This window comes from Takifugu rubripes, chromosome 7 (genome assembly GCF_901000725.2).
Source record: "Takifugu rubripes chromosome 7, fTakRub1.2, whole genome shotgun sequence".
NCBI lineage: Eukaryota > Metazoa > Chordata > Actinopteri > Tetraodontiformes > Tetraodontidae > Takifugu > Takifugu rubripes.
The window spans coordinates 11,741,113-11,756,851 of NC_042291.1; the positions used below are offsets into that span (position 1 = coordinate 11,741,113).

Consider the following 15,739-nt stretch of genomic DNA (forward strand, 5'->3'; position numbering starts at 1 on the left):
GGGTTAATCATTTTCTTGCAGAAGCAGATATTTATCTGCGCCATGATTAAACCAGTCCAGCAGTATCGTATATTTTCTTTTGCATTTTAGCAGCAAAGCCTGTTAAAACAATTCCTGTTTTAATGCATCACGCTCTCAAGTCTGTGCGGTTTGAGACAAGTGCTCAAGTATGTTGTTGAACTCAATGTTGATAAATAAAAATAAATAAATAAATGGACATCAGTAATATGAAAGTAAACAAATTTACTGCTCTCCATCTATCATTATATGGCGTTTCTGATTTGGGGTGATTTCTTTTTTTGCAAATATATTTTTATGCATTCATAAAGGGCAAAAAAGAAAGAAATAGAAGGAAAAGGCGCCTTTATCTTACGCTGGCAGTACGAGGTTTCCCCCTGCTGGTAGCATACAAGTAATGCATCTTAACACCATCACAAAACAGACAAAAAGGAAAAATAGACACGATTTGTACTATTTATAATTTTTCCAGTAAATCTCTGCCTGCCTTCTGATTTATGTCAGGGGATTGTGCGCCCCCCCCCCCCCCAAGTACATTTAGTTTATCGCTTGTTTGTTTGTTTGTTTACTATCCGCCTCTTGAGCAAATGAACACGTGCACTGATTTGGAACATGTGCTGTGATAATACAGAAAAAAGAGGAACGTGTGGTTTTTCACAAGATGAAGGTCACATTATCTTCTGTAAGCTGAAGTTCAGTTATTTTTGTTCATGACTTGAGAGGCACATCCTCTTTTCTCCACTATCAATAGGCAGACATGCAAGAAAAATAATGAGAAGATGATCTTCGGGTCTGAAGACGAAGCTTCGGGTTCAGAGATTCGTTTATTGAACCAACTATTTCATACATCAGAAAGAGCTTTGTGAAACACAGACTGTGCTACTGTGAGCTTATCAAACCCAACATTCTACTCCTGGTGACAGGAATACGAAATGAAGAATCCCTTCATTGATTTACTGAACTGATAATCAAAACAGGATAGCGCAGTATCAAAGACAGAAGGCAGTACAGCATCAGTCAGAGTAAAAAAGGGCTGTTGTGCTTTTGTAGGCTGTCGGATCTAAAGAAGAAAGATGATTGTCAATGGAAGTGAGCCACGATCACTTTAAACTCCCATTCAGAGATAACAGAGCTGGAACCAAACCAAGGACCTGGGTGAGCACAGTTGTGATTAGCAGCAAAATCCTTTGAGGATTATTTTTCAACAGTCAGAGCCGGTTCAGAGAATTCTAAAACATTCTGAAACACTCACTCAGCATGTTTATGCTTCCTCAACGCTTCCACCACAACTGCCTTCGTGCACTTTCCAAACCTCCCTTCAGACAGTTTCTGCTTAACTCTGAAAATTTGGGATCAGAAGTGATGTTTGAACAAAACACCATCAGAGCCTGGACTCACATGCCGACACAGGAAACATGATGTGAACCTGTTATACAACAATACTTTCAATTCATTCAGTCAGTCCTGAGAGTTAAAACAAAAAAACAACAAAACAAAAAAACATGAGATATGTGCTGAAAAACACTCGAAGGCTGATTGTACGTTAGATGGTTTGGCATTATAGATTTCCTGAAGGTAGCTCATGAGGAAAAAGTTAAAAAGTTATTGCTGTTATTGCTGTGTCTAGTCCACAAACCGGGCAGTTTTATTGGTTCTAAAAGGAGAAAAGTAATGGATTGTTTGCTCACTGAGTACAGACACTTTCTGTATGACCACATATACGTATTATTAATATTATTAGCTTTAATGCCAGCTAGAAACACACCTCAGGCTCTTAATGACTGTAAGACTTTGTTGTTTCAATCACATACTTAATTAATAACAATACAATTAAATAAAATGTGCAGGTTTTATGCTGCTGTTAGGAGATCTTTCTATAGTCTCTGTGGGGGTTTTCTGAATTTGACTTTTTAAAACAAAGCTTTTGTACAATTTTTTTAAAGCGCACAAAGCCCTTTCTATATTCAAATGGCCAACATCAATGCAAATGCTACATTTTCAGTAAACTGAGTGTGCTTTTCCCCTTAGTATCTAAATTTTATTTGAAAATGTATTTTTTGATAGAAGAGCTAAATAATTCCAGTGAAGATTTTCTGTTACTGTTTATCTTCCAAATCCTTAATTTTCAGTGCACGTTTATGAGGTTTCAGGGTTTCTTTACAATGTTTATGCATAAACCTGTGACTAACTTTCCTATGTACACTGTGCCATTAATGTCACATACAGTTTAATACTGCAGTTCTTTTAGTAGAATAAATCCTAGCACCTACACAACATCTAGGGTGGGGGGGTCATTTTTATTTAAAAGAATATTTTCTCCAAAGATCTACTCTGGGACAGACGGTCTCTCGGTGTCTTATTTTGTCTTCCCTCTAGGAGGCAGCAACAAGACACCGACCGTCTGCTAGAACAGGAACTAGTAGAGGTCACTGACTGGTGTCAACACTAAATATTCCTCAACTCTATAGTTTATGCTAATGGGTTGAAATTCAACCATTTGATTTATATAAATGCTTCATGATGATTTCTTAAATATAAGAGTTATGGCACTTTCCCCCTTAATTAAGTGCTAGTTGTGTGTCTACGTCCTACGGGTGGACTTCCTTTACGTGACTTGAATTCTTGAACACACTGCATCTGTAAGTCATCCACCTTCTCCAAACATGGCCGCAGGCGTGCGTGTGCGTTGAACCTCTAGGTCGTACCGATTCCTGATAGTTCTTGTGCCGCCGCCGCACTACTCATCCAGGCGTGGGGGAGTCGGTCCTTCGTCTCCTCGTGCTTATGCCTCCTCCATCACCTCCATGACGATTGTCCTGGGTCCGGTCAGGATCAGGTTACTGACGGTCCGGTAGTCTTGGGAGAGGACGTTCAGTCCATTCACAGACACCACAAACTGGCACACCTGAACAAAGAGAAGCCGCGTGAATGATGGTGCGGCAACGATGGGTTTGACTTTTATCCCTCGTGAAGAGAATTTATTCACTGCATAATTTAACAGCATTATAAAGAATTTAGCCTTGTAGCATAGACAGGTCAACAAGCGCTGATTCAAGAGCCGCGATGGAATCACTCCCTGGTCACGCCGGGACCGCACCTCTGTTATCGCTGATTACCAGCAGCTCCAGCTGAGCGGGTCGGACCCAGATAAGGTCGACCCTGTCTGAGCCACGTTCTGCACTCTCTTCTTTTAACATGCAAAAAAAATGTAAAAAAAAATGCAAAGAACAGCCTGCTGAGCGACGATGGAAGCAAAGCTGTTCCAGATGTGGCTCACAGATGAGGAAGTGTCTGACAGCGCAGACGCTTAAATCCACGTCGCTGCTGTTGCAGTTGTTTTGGGAGAGGAGGGACTGACGGAGCGGAGGACTCATTAAGAGCGATAGAGAGACAGAGGGGGGGTTCAGACCCTCACCCAATTCAAGTTTTGTCAGGTTTGGTCAACCTGTACCCTGTAAATTCTAAATACGTTCCCTCAAAGACATCTGTGTGGTAAAATGATTCCTTTTTCACTGCATTTCACGTTTATTTTTAAAACCTCCTGTCTTTTCTCTCCTGGTGATGCATCTCTCCTTTCAGGCGGTGGCCTTGTTGCTCTTGGCCCGGGCCCAGCCGGACCAGTCGGCTCCTCGCAGGGTTAAACTCACATGCGCGTCGAGGGGGGGGGGGGACCAACACGCATAAACAGGAGACGTGTGGAGCCCGTAAACAACACTCAGTGGAGAGAAACAGCTGTGCAATATCACAAGAAGGGCTGAGACTTTGGGAATCAGACACCTACAGATGAAACTATGAGGGTTCGACTGTTCTACTAAACTCACTGGTGGTGGGAGGTGGAAATGGTAAACGGTATCTCATTGGACAAACACTGTTGTGATCGCCGCCTCACAGAAGTGCATCAGCACTGGTTCCACCAGCTGCGGGAGAGCTCGGGCCCCTTATATCACAGTAGTGCTGATGTTTGCGTCTTGTGTGCGGTGGGAAAAAAGCCCACGAGCAGGCGCAAAGTGGTGGACAGGACGCCTGTGCGTGATGTGAAGAGCCCCGTAATGCACTTTACTACCTCGCCCCCTGAGGTCAGCGGGTGCAGCTTTCTTTTTGACACCTCACAGGGCTCTGCTGCCTCTCCGGTATTGCGTTACAGCTTAATTATCAACCTGCTCCAGATATGAAGACAGGGCTGTCTCCCAGCACTGTGTCGAGAGGGAGCAGAAATCTCCTATTCCTAGTTAAATATTCTCCTTCTCAAAAGGTGTTTGGCCTCACTCAGGCCTTTTGGCGTGCGGGCGTAAATCACAGAATTCACACGCTTTATGACCTGGGAGTAAACATAGTTAGCTGGCAATTAAATATTACCGTGGACAGTGATATTCCAAAGTAGGTGATAGGATTTGAATGCAGGCTATTTCCTCTTTCAGCGATACCATCTTTTCTTCACCCTTCACTCCCCTTTTCCCTCCTCTTCGTAAAAGACGTCCGGAATATTCGATCCTGTCCCTTCTGACTTAGTTGCTCTCCCATTTTCCTCTTCTGGCTCCAGCTGCTTTTTCCACTTGGTCCTCCTCACCCTTATCCATGTTGTGGTCTAAGTTGCTGCACTCCACATTCCCAGGATTCCTTGCTGCCACTCTGCCTACATACCTTCATGCCGGCTGTGGTAACCAATCCACGACTACCCTGTTTGCCTCTTTCAGGATCTTTCCTGCTTCTCTTCTCTCCTCCTGACCCAACACACCTTCCTCACATGGGCCTTGGCTCCAGGAAGCTTTTCTCTTCTGTTTTTTCAATCTCGTTTCATTTTTTTCAAGCAACCTTCTTCGATTACAAGAGCTCAAATGACGGAGAACAAACATTCAAGGCGCACCTTCTCTTTATGTCATAAACCACCTCTTCATTCACACACGCTACGCGAGGTCGTTTCTGGTTCTCAAATTTACCTTCATGCCAGCAGCAGCCGCAGGTCCACCGGGGTCCACGGCCTGGATGTGACAGGGTTTGCTGCCTCGGACCACGAAGCCCCAGCCCACAGCATCGCCAACAATCTGGGAGCAAAACACCAACAGGAAATAAAACAACTGACGTGAAGATCTGCAACCTTGCAGTTTTTAGCTGCTGCTGGCACATCTCCACCCAGTCCACAACAGTTTCCACATCCTTCAGCGGGCGGTTTCGCCCTGAAGGAAGCAGGTCTTTGGCGTGGGAAGTGTGGTGTGGGTATGTGAAAGGGTTCATTCCATTGTACACGGCATTGGAAGGAGAGAGGAAATTGGGGTATAAATGAATGCATGTTCTGTAATTAAAGTCCCAACTTTGTGCGTTTCACATCTATGCAACCGAAGTCTGTGTCAGAGCTTACAGTGAAGGTCTTCTTCAGGAAAGGTCCTCCTGGCGTCTGCAGCTCCTCTGGACTCACTTGTCTCTTCAGAACTGTTGAACGAGACACAAAGACATATGATTAAATGTTCAGTCGTGTGTGGAAATACTGTGCACATGTGTGTTAATGTGCAAAAGAGCTGAATTCAGCTGTATGTGAACACAGCCTGGAGGTTCGTCATTTCCTAGAAATCTAGCTATACCTCTATCTCCAAGTTGTTACTCACCCCGACATGACTGTGACAAAACAAAAACGTACCTTTACAGTCAGTCACACTATTCATGTCTCCACATATGAACAGAGATCCCTATATTCATATGTGTTCATCCTATATACTCATTAAAAGGATCAAAGCTTTCCTCCTCTTCTCAAGTCAATTGAGAAATTTGATTTGGATATTTCCATAATCTAAGATAAATAAAGAGGAGCCCCTTTCCAGGAACTATGCACCATCACACGCTGCTCTAAATGTGTTGTGTTGCTGGACGCTTCTGTCTAAACAAATGTTCAAAGTCACATTACGCAGAGAGGAATTTTGTGTGCGCCTTCCTTTTCCTGTTCATTGTATATGGAGTGTGTGAGCTCTCATGCTGGAGGGCCTCGGCTGCTACAAAGAGACTCCCTCAAGGACTCTGGGGGGATTTAACAGCCCAAAGGAAACCTCAGAGTAGTAACGACACACAACATGGAAGCAACACACACACACACACACACGCTTAAAGGCATTAGCTTTTTATCCAAATTGCCACTCTCAAGTGAAAGCACTCTTCTGAATGACGATCCTGATTGTTCTTCCATACCAGCGTAGCCAGTGGAGTAAAGCTGGTTTGAAGAGGACAGCTAATGTTGCACAACACTGACTGCAGGGTCACAATCGCACCCACCAGATCACATATGAAGTACAAACCACATTTGCCTCAACAGAAGACATTTATATTGGTTTGTGGACATTGTTTGGAAGTGAAGACATTTTGACGGGTTTAAGGTACCGGGGAATATATTTTGTCTATAAAGGAGCTACAAGTACAAGGATGTATGTGCTTGCCCTTAATCTTACCGGATTTGGGATTGCAAAGGACGGGTGGGCTGCTGCTGAGCGTAGGACTGCTGCTGTAATAACCGCTGCTGCCACAGCTGCTGCTCAAGCTGCTCCGCCGAACTCCGATCACCACCTTAATCTCTTTAGAGGGACTCACTGACACACACATACAGAGACATTAGAATGAAGACAAAGACCCAACTGGATATGGACAGAAAGGCAGGATATGGACTTGATCTAACTGGGGCCAGCAAAACTTTCCCCGAGTGTCTAAAGCGTTCTTCCGATAATTTCTCCTGATCCTGATTCCTCCCTCTTCCCTGTGACAGGACTGGGAGCACTTTGTTGCAGCCATTATTCACCATTTCCATGCATCTGATGATGCATATTATTTGTGTGGAAATAAGGGAAACAAGTGTTTGAATGTGCAGGATAATGAACTTTTCTATCACCTGCACACCTCTACTGAAACCCACATCACATCATATTTTAGACAATACAATTATTTCATTATTTTATATTTATTCTATAGAATCCCTGCATTTCACTGCACTGCCATATTTAGAGACAGCATGATTTATTTCTGTCCATTTCTGCATCACTGTAGCCACTGTGGCCCAATCAAAGAACTCACTCATAACCTCTATTATCTCTGTGGCAGAAATCACCAAGGACACCGGTTATCTCGTGTGTGGGCGTGTGGGCCTCCTCCCTGGTCTGTAAAGTTAATATGTTACTGCGGTTGTCCTCCCTGCGTGCTCACTAAACTTGAGGAATGTCTTAACTAAACGTGCTTCTACCTGAGAGGAAGCTGGTGTTGCCTCCATCCGAGTTCTGCTTGCGGAGGCAGAAGGGGCTGTCGTGGCTCTCGGGGATGCCTCGGCCACGCTCGTGCAAAAGTTCGATCAGCCGCCGCCGCCGTCGGAAATTCATCCTGAACTGGTAGAGGAGCGGCCCGTCAGCAAAGTGATGCTTGTTGGTGACTGCAGACAGAGAGGATAAGAGGGGGGAATCATGCCAAAGCTCCAAACACTCGAGCCCAGCTCAGCCAGGACCAGAACTCTGAAACCAGCGGAGCGCAGACTAAACAAACCTCTGCTGAGCAAACAGGAGGCGACCAGGGGGAGCGTTGACCTAAACTGCACCACCTGAGGCCTGAACCGACCCAGGGAGGATTTCACATGTGCCAGACAACATGAGCGAATTCTGCAGTTGGTTTAGTGTTTCTAGACTTTAACATGTTGCTCCACTGTAGATAATGAAATAAAATGCATTTGTCTCCCCTTTTCAAGTAAATTTAATGGCCATTTAAGGGTACTGAATTAAAATTGGTCAATTCTTCGGTTCGTCCTTAGATCACTGCGGGACCTTGGTGTGATCTGTGCACCCAGTTTGTTTCTGAACTGTCCTGGTTCTTTGTGCTGGGATCCGCCAGTCTCAGCAGCCTCCGCGCTGGCCAACGGTTAACAATGATAAAGAGACACTACAGATGCATCTAGACCTGCGTTCTATATACACCAGACCGCGCATGTGTGTGTGTGTGTGTGTGTGTGTGTGTGTGTGTGACCTGTGCACACACAGCTGGCCTCCCTAGTTTCAATGATCTCTTTCTCTGTAAACGCTCTGAACATACAGCTTCTAATAAAGCTGAAGACTGTAAATGCATGAGTCCAATTATCATCTGCGTAACACACAATGCACAGTTACATCAAACAGAAGCGCACTAATGTGTGCAGCTACGCTGGCAGCAAAACCTTGTGACCCACCCCCCTCCCGTGAAAATACCATTAGCGACCGAGTGACCGGTAAATCAAATTTGATGTCACGCGGTGGAGAAAGAACCGAATCTCAGCGTAAAACACAAGTGCGGGCTATCACACGGCGGTCAGCGTGCGCTTCGCGTTCAAATTTTCTTTTAACAAATTCATGCAGAGCTCGTGTCAACAGGGACTCCCACCAGCGACCAGATGGGCCTTTAATTGGCTCAAAGATCTGCCAATATGTGAGGAAGAGAAGTGGGGGGGCGCTTCTATTATGTGAAACAATTACTTTCTTGTTTTCTCTCTAGAAAGATGACACGAAGTACCAAGTGCTAGTGGTCAGTGGGGTGGTGTGGTGGCGTGGGTTCCCTGTGTTTCACTCTGTAACTCGATTCACTACTGACCCTGGCCTGAAATGTGACAGGTCATGACGGAGTCAGAGAATCAGGTGAAACACAATCCTCACCAGAGCGACCTGTAGTCCAAAACTGGCCCAGCATGTTAAGTTTGAGTGTAAAGATACGTCTGCAGTGGTAGCCAAAGCAAAGGCGACCCGGATGAGCCCGGCGCTGCGGGAGAATCGCATTTTCTGGACTTTACCCCGAGAGCAGTAACCTCACCGTGCTGGACGATGCCGTGCTCGAGGAGCCGCCGTCCCAGCTGCTCCGCCTCTGCCCGTGTTCCCATCTCCCCCTCCTGCAGCAGCCAGTCGATGAACTCAGATGCCACCAGCGCCCGCTCAAACGCCCCGCCATCCTCCTCCCTGGTCTGTAAAAGGTTGTTTTCTGTATTCATCAGCCTGGAGACAAAAAATACACACAACTCTAATGTGGATTCAAACCAGCAACCTCTCCCATTGCTACACGCTTCTATGTGTTTTATTAAGCACAATCACTGCAGTGCAGGGTTCCAGACGTCTCAGAACTGTTATTCCTCAAGTAGATTAGCGCGATGACAAGGTAAAGGTTGAGAAAAACCACTGCAGATCTGCTTTATTGGAAATAAACAGAGGTCCAAATTTGGTGAAATCCCAGGGGATGCAAGAAAAGGACTTGCTCAACTTAATTCTGTTAAAGAAAACGCACGAGATAACCCACTTTGTCTTCCTACTGCACATATCAGTCGATCAATCATTCACTGAAGAGATTGTTTTGGATGCTGCCATAAAACTGGCTTAATTAACAGAGATTAAATGTACAAAACATCTAAATATGGGCTCAGTGGTGCCAGGAGGCCTGTTACCTTTGGGATAAACCAAGCTACGTGTTTGCAAAGGCAGAGCCGTAAGAGGAGTAGCCTTATAGTAGCCACGTAAAAGCTGCTTTAGCAGGAGGTCGGTAGGAGAAACACAGCTTTTCTATGCTGACGCTGGCCAAACTTGTCTTATATGTGTCAAATTTTGATGGATGTGAAGCTTCGGTGCTCTGTTACGCCCCACATACGGCCCAGAAATAACAGGCCACGATGTTCCGCCAAACTTGGCTGTGTATACAATGCCATTTAATCCCTATCAACATCTTAAACCAACAGAAGAAGAAGCTGCATGTGCACGGGAGAGTCGCTGCATTCTCCAAGTATCCTGGAAAATGGCATGAAGCTGGGAGCACTGGTGTTCCTCCAGCAGCACCACGCCACAGGCTTTATGACAGCGGGCCAGGCCGTTACACGTGCACCGTAACACTCAGCTTTATGACTGTGAGTAAGTGGGTCATATTTATCAAGATCCTCTCAGCTGGGGAGGTAAAGAGCAGCTAATTTTGATGTTTGTATTCATAAAACAATAAGTGAGCAGCACTGACCTGTAACCCAAAGAGCCCAGGTTGAATTCTGGAACAGACACACCCTCAGATAATGGCATTTAATCATTTCATGTGGAATGTGACTCAGTTTTACTGTCTTTATTCTCAGGTCAACCTGTGAAATCTTATCAAGGTCGAACAGATTAGGATTGGTCTAAATAGTCCGGAGAAAACGCAACACTTTATGGTACGATTACTGACATTAGTTACATTTTTGAGCAATAACTGGGAACTGTCAAGAGTCTTCACAGAATCAGGAGAGAATGTTGGACTCTCACCAACAGGGAGCAGCTAATGTAATTAGCCAGTTTTCAGCAGGAATGATACGTATAAAACACAAACAGATGAACAGGGGAAGTGAGGGAATAACCCTGTCAGACTGAGAAAAGCAGGCTTTTAACAGGCTGCTCATCACTCTCTTGTATTCAGTTTCCATCCTTTAAAGGTTAAAGGTTCCCACTGGTGCCAAAGAGCTCCCAGCCTGTCACATGAGGGGTGGCTCTAATAACGAGCCACAGCAAATATTTAAAGAGGGACCGACCGAGGAGCGAGAGTCTCTAGTCCTGTGGCAGTTTGGATGATTGTGTTTTTTTTCTTGTGCTGCTCACCCATCCAGCAGGATGTACTTCAGTCCACAGGACCTCTGCTCTTGACTTTGCTTGTATCTATAGCAACAGGACTGAGGAGCGTTCACCATTGTAGCGTGGTGTGTGTTCACACTGATGCGTCCTCAGAGAGTCCAGCTGAACAGAACGGGATTGTGAGGTCAAGTATTTAGGTCTTCATACCCCATGTGAGTGTCTTGATCAAATTTTAGGACTCCTCCGCACAGTGAGATATTTTTGCACCGACCCCAAACATGGAGACTGATTTAGATTCCCATCCAGGCTGCACAGGAGGAACACTTTGAACTGTTCCAACACAGACAGTATTCGGATCTTAGAAGTTACCAGATTAGTTTGATTCCCTCGGGGAATTTAGCATTTCCAACTCCAACTCGCCTCAGCAGTAAAAGATCAACACGACCATCTCGGAAAACTCTCTTGTGCATTTTTAATGTGTTTGTGAGGCTGAGAAGCAGATTTTCCAAACATCATCCAAGAAGGATGCAGGACAGAGAGGTGGACGGAAAGAGAAGAACCATTAAGAAAAACATCAAGAATGAAGCTGAGTGAAGTGTGTGTTTGCATATGTGTGTGTGTGTGTGTATGTGTGTGTGTGTGTGTGTGTGTGTCCTGCACCGCACCATGGTGATTACATAAACACATAGCTTGGAGTGCTAAAACGACAGATGTCTCCCTTGAACTATATTTCTTCTTCCTCTTACGCAACGTGTGTGTGTGTGTGTGTGTGTGTGTGTGTGTGTGTGTGCTAAACTGGAGTTTACTTGTGCTGGTTGTGGGATAAGTAGAGGAGGAAATTGATCTGTTTGTGTCTTTTGGAGACTAAAACTATGTGTTGACTTCATTTGTGTTTCTCATTCTGCGTTTATTAATCTATATGAATATTCTCAAGCATCACATTTAAAACGACAGACTTTGAGGTCTTGACCTGCATGTTTGACGGGTGTCCCGTAATGAACTCAATATGTTCACATTTTGACCAACAACAGAGTTCAAAGCGTCACACAGTCACACAGTAAATAATCACTTCAACTTTAAGAGTGAAACCAGAAAGTATCCAAAGAGAGGAAGAAAAGTATAATGTCAATGTTAAATTCTGTCTAAACCTTTAACCCCTCAGTTCTTTGCTGACCATATAAAAGATTTTGTCGAAGAAGTAATTTCTAAGGACTGCTGCCAATTTAACAAATCCCTTCGACACTAATGCAGATTAACAGATAAAATAAAGGCTGTATCGACTTTAAGATGCCCAAACGTAACAGGTTTGGAGAATAGCTGCCTCCACTTCAGGACTCAAGAATTCGCAGCTCTATCTCGCAGTTCATCTCTGACAAACTCGTCCGACTGGTTGTCGGTGTTCTGCGCGGTGCGTTTGTGTGTTCGTACTTCTCATAGATCCTCTGTCCCCTCATGAAGACTTTGGCCTCGCTGTCCAGCGGGAAGGTGCCGTCGTCTTTCCGGAAGCGGTAAAACAGCTTCAGGTCTTTGAACTCTCGGTGCTCGTCGCAGACTGGAAACACAGGAGCGAGCAGAGGTATGAAATTAGCATGGGACAGGGAAACCATGGCAACGCTGCAGCAGACATCGTGGACGCATACAGATAAAACCCGTTTCAACCTGAGGAGTTAAAATATCAGCTGGTAAATGAGCTCATGGGAATTTTGATGATCATTAAATCATTCAGCTACAGCTGCGACGGTGGAATATGGCTGAACGTCAGCCTGTCTGGCAACAGCTTCCCTGGAGCCAAACACGGGCCGAGAGGTGCGCGTCCTTCCCAGAAAATGTCAAGAATGACTAAGAGCCCGCATTTCCTCTGTGAGAAGACCGAACGGACACGGCGCAACCTCACCGTGGTGAACGATGCTCTGGTCCAGAAGCTTCTGCACGATCTTGATGGCCGTGTCTCGGTCCATCGCCTCCTTGTGCTCGATGAGCCAGTCGATGAGCTCCTTGGCCACGAAGCAGTTGGGATACGTGCGCAGGTGATGCCGGCGGTCCTTGATCACCTTCCCCTCGTGGAGCCGCAGCCTGACCGACAGCGAAGGGGTCACCAAAGGTAAACAACACATTTAGCAACCAATGCTACAGACACCAGCTTGAAATTCAAGACTCTGTAGAGAACCTGTACACAGAAGAACTTCTTTGCATTCATGCGCGTACACTCTTTCTCCCCTTGATGCAATTGCATTCGCCACGATGACGTAACAGCGCTCCTCCGTTTCTCTGGGTGACCTGAATGCTGCTTTCACATCGTCAACACGACCCCGAGCCTGAGAGTTGTGAAACAACCCGTTGCGGCTTCAGCCAGGCTTCCTGCAGCTAGCTAGTTCCACATCCTGCTGGGTCTGTGCAGCTGGCTAGCATCACTCTGGATTAGCACTGACAACCCTGGGATCGCTCCCCAAAGCATTCTGGTTTGGAGGTTTTGCTCCAATGTTGACAATTGTCTCAGTGTATGACTAAAAGAATGGGGAAATGCTCACAAACGTATCACAAACGCCCTTCTCACCGCCGCGAGCGGGTCACAAGACTTTGTGAAACAGCCGTGATTGTCATGATATCAGTGTCACATTGGCTCCCAGCCTGGAGCTCATCATATGAATGGATGGCCAGCTGCAAATGGGCACACCAAAATACCAGATAATGCACTGTCAGGCGTTTGTTATCAGATCGGGTCCCCTTTATTGCTCACATGCTGAAACTCTCTGAATTATTGACTCAAATCGGAAAAATCCTGGTCAAATATTGAGAATGGCCGTCAATCATTAAGCTATAACGTATCCTCTCCAGTGGCTGCACTATTGTAGCATAACAGCGCCGGTTTTGTTTTCTTTCCCACAGTTTCATCACCTTGACAGTGGCGGTGCATCCTGCCATGCTAGTGCACGCTACGGGCATACATGGAGACACTCCAGATGTGCAGGATGCGCTGGCATCACTTTATGACAATAGGAGGAAGTATATTTGTGTCAAAGGTCGCTGGTTGTGAGTCGAAGTGGTTGGGGTGGGGGTGGAGGTGGGGTGAGAGAACGATGAAAACTGGTGAAAGTTCTTGTTTTGGGGGGCTTCGCTTCCACACAGACAAAGGTTAAAACCTCAAGACCTTTCCCTGGAGCGGCGGAGAAGAGGACAGACGCCATCCGTGCGGCCAGCTGGCAGCCCCCGGTGTAAAGTGCAGCAGTGCCAGGAACACCAATAAACACACACACACACACACACACACACACACACGGCAGAGACACTTGGGGACAAACAACCCACAAGAGCATATCCAGACATGAGTGGCCAAGCTCTTTTCACGGACTTGCAGAACAGGACGGCGCGTATTTCTACTTCATCACCAGCAGTAACTTGCTGTCTACTCCCCAGCTGGAAACTACAACTCAGGGTATTTTACTCAGTGGGCTGGGGGGGGGGGGGGGTGGAATTCCAGGCATTGATGCCATGCTTTACCTACTGAGCCTCTATTCATTACCGGGAACACGTGGGGGCCCTCGGAAGAAAAAAACAACACAACATACACTAGGTCAAAGGGTCCGAAATGCCAGTCTTTGTGGTGCAACCGTCCCTTTTGAATGAACGGGCAGGGGGGGATCATAATACCGGGTGAGAGAGTTGATGGTTCCCCGCTCAAAGGTTACTGGAGCAACCGAATGGACTGCTGGCTTATGAGGGCAGCGGAGCTCAGCGGGGTCCTGCTGCAGTGAGCACTGGGACGTCTTTCTGCTGCAGCGGAGCTTCAACTGGGTCCGAGAGTCGGACACCTCCGCGCGTGCAACACCCGCTCCTCCTCATGCATATCCCAACACCGATAATTCCCTGCCAGGGTGACACGGTCAGGGCGGGAGCACGCACCTCAGTTGCTCTCCGGTGATCAGCACCTCGGCCAGCCGCTCCAGCTCTGCAGCCTTCTTCTGCATGGTGTTCCCGATCCCGTCCATGCTTGTGCTGGAACACGACGCACACAACAAAGACATCATTCTGCAGCGGGGAAAATGCGCCAGCCTCGCATGTTCTTTTAACATGCTTTTGTCTTTTCTTAAAAAGGGCGTATAAAAAATGTGAAAACAGGCAACGATCCAAAGGTTGATCTCAAATACACACGGTCCTTTCCCCCTCCTCTCACCTGTTCAATACAATGAAGAAGTTGATCTTTTCCCTCCGACGTTTGACGAGATTTTTTTTTTTTCTTTTACGTGACGGGAATTAAAGGCAACACTTGCAGCCAGTCGGAAACTCCCAGAGCCCAAAGTCCAAGAATCTCCATCAGCCGCGCTCCCCTCTTAATTCCTCCAAAACCTGCAGACATCTGCACACCCACACCGATGCATAGATGCGGGTTCGACCCCGTGCGAACGCTGTTAAGCCGCACCTGTGCGGGGAAGCTTGGCGGCTCTCAGCGCTGCAGCTCCAGCGGGTTTGTCACCGATGCTGACTGACACACAACACGGGACGGGGGCACGTTTTCCCCCACGACGCTGCCACTGTCCTTTGTACAAACTGGCCGCATTGGGAGGACTCTGGTGTCGTCAGTGGGGGAGTTAACCGGAGAGGCGGGGCTAACGGGGCGCCTGGGTGCGCTCGTTTCCAACACCGCGTCATGCGGGAAAGCTTCGTAAAGGGTGAAATTGGTGGTTGTTAATCTTAATTAATGGTGGTGGTGAGTTTAGAGGACCTTTTAAAGACTTTTATGCTGTTTGCACTATAAACTATGAAGACAATACGCTATATAAGTAATGTAAACTCCATAAATTCAGGATTTTCTTCTGAAAAGACAAGCCAAACATATATTTACAGGCCATGTCTGTAACCAGAGCTTTCTTTCATCCAGTTTACTGCACTCTACCTACTTATTTAGTGGTTGACTGTTTTATTTTCCGCCTGACGGCTTCAATCTAGTGCCAAATGATACTGTGGTGATCCATTTTAAATATAGGTTATCAATGGGTGATATATTTTATCAATCTGCCATTTTATCAGTCTTTTTATGGATGTTTCTTTTTATGTCGCTGAGTTTTTGTGTTTTTATTACGCATGGATGATGTGATAATTGACAGATATGGCAGAAATAAGGCTGTACAGTTTAGACGACGTGGAACTTAACTGAGTATATTCCATTGCAA

At 46.1% G+C, this 15,739-nt stretch overlaps 1 protein-coding gene across 4 annotated transcripts; it reads right to left on the reverse strand.

The window, feature by feature from the left end:
- Nucleotides 1-803: 803 nt before the first annotated feature.
- On the reverse strand, nucleotides 804-15,128 carry deptor (DEP domain containing MTOR-interacting protein). 4 transcript variants are annotated; one of them, XR_003888879.1, is made up of 11 exons: nucleotides 14,743-15,123; nucleotides 14,472-14,564; nucleotides 12,466-12,644; nucleotides 12,000-12,123; nucleotides 8,812-8,990; nucleotides 7,232-7,414; nucleotides 6,450-6,587; nucleotides 5,375-5,445; nucleotides 4,956-5,060; nucleotides 2,724-2,923; nucleotides 804-1,357 (listed from the first exon to the last, which is right to left on the reverse strand). XR_003888879.1 is itself a non-coding variant. In XM_029838288.1 (11 exons), the coding sequence occupies exons 3-11, from the start codon at nucleotides 14,555-14,557 to the stop codon at nucleotides 2,801-2,803; spliced, it is 1,188 nt and encodes a 395-aa protein (XP_029694148.1). In that variant the 5' UTR covers nucleotides 14,558-14,564; nucleotides 14,743-14,915; nucleotides 14,989-15,128; the 3' UTR covers nucleotides 804-2,800. The 4 variants fall into 4 exon arrangements, 3 of the variants coding, with proteins under 3 accessions (XP_029694148.1, XP_011603814.1, XP_011603815.1); XM_029838288.1 differs by having other exon boundaries at nucleotides 804-2,923; nucleotides 14,743-14,915; nucleotides 14,989-15,128; XM_011605512.2 differs by having other exon boundaries at nucleotides 804-2,923.
- Between the last annotated feature and the right edge of the window lie 611 nt (nucleotides 15,129-15,739).

What these genes read in the sequence shown, in the direction of transcription:
- deptor (XM_029838288.1), bottom strand. Translation starts at nt 14,557, where the DNA reads ATGGACGGGATCGGGAACACCATGCAGAAGAAGGCTGCAGAGCTGGAG. An exon ending in GGACAGAGGATCTATGAGAA is followed by an intron (nt 8,991 to 11,999) that starts GTACGAACACAC and finishes TTTTGTCTCCAG; the next exon opens with GCTGATGAATACAGAAAACA. An exon ending in GCACGGCATCGTCCAGCACG is followed by an intron (nt 7,415 to 8,811) that starts GTGAGGTTACTG and finishes CTCTGTCTGCAG; the next exon opens with TCACCAACAAGCATCACTTT.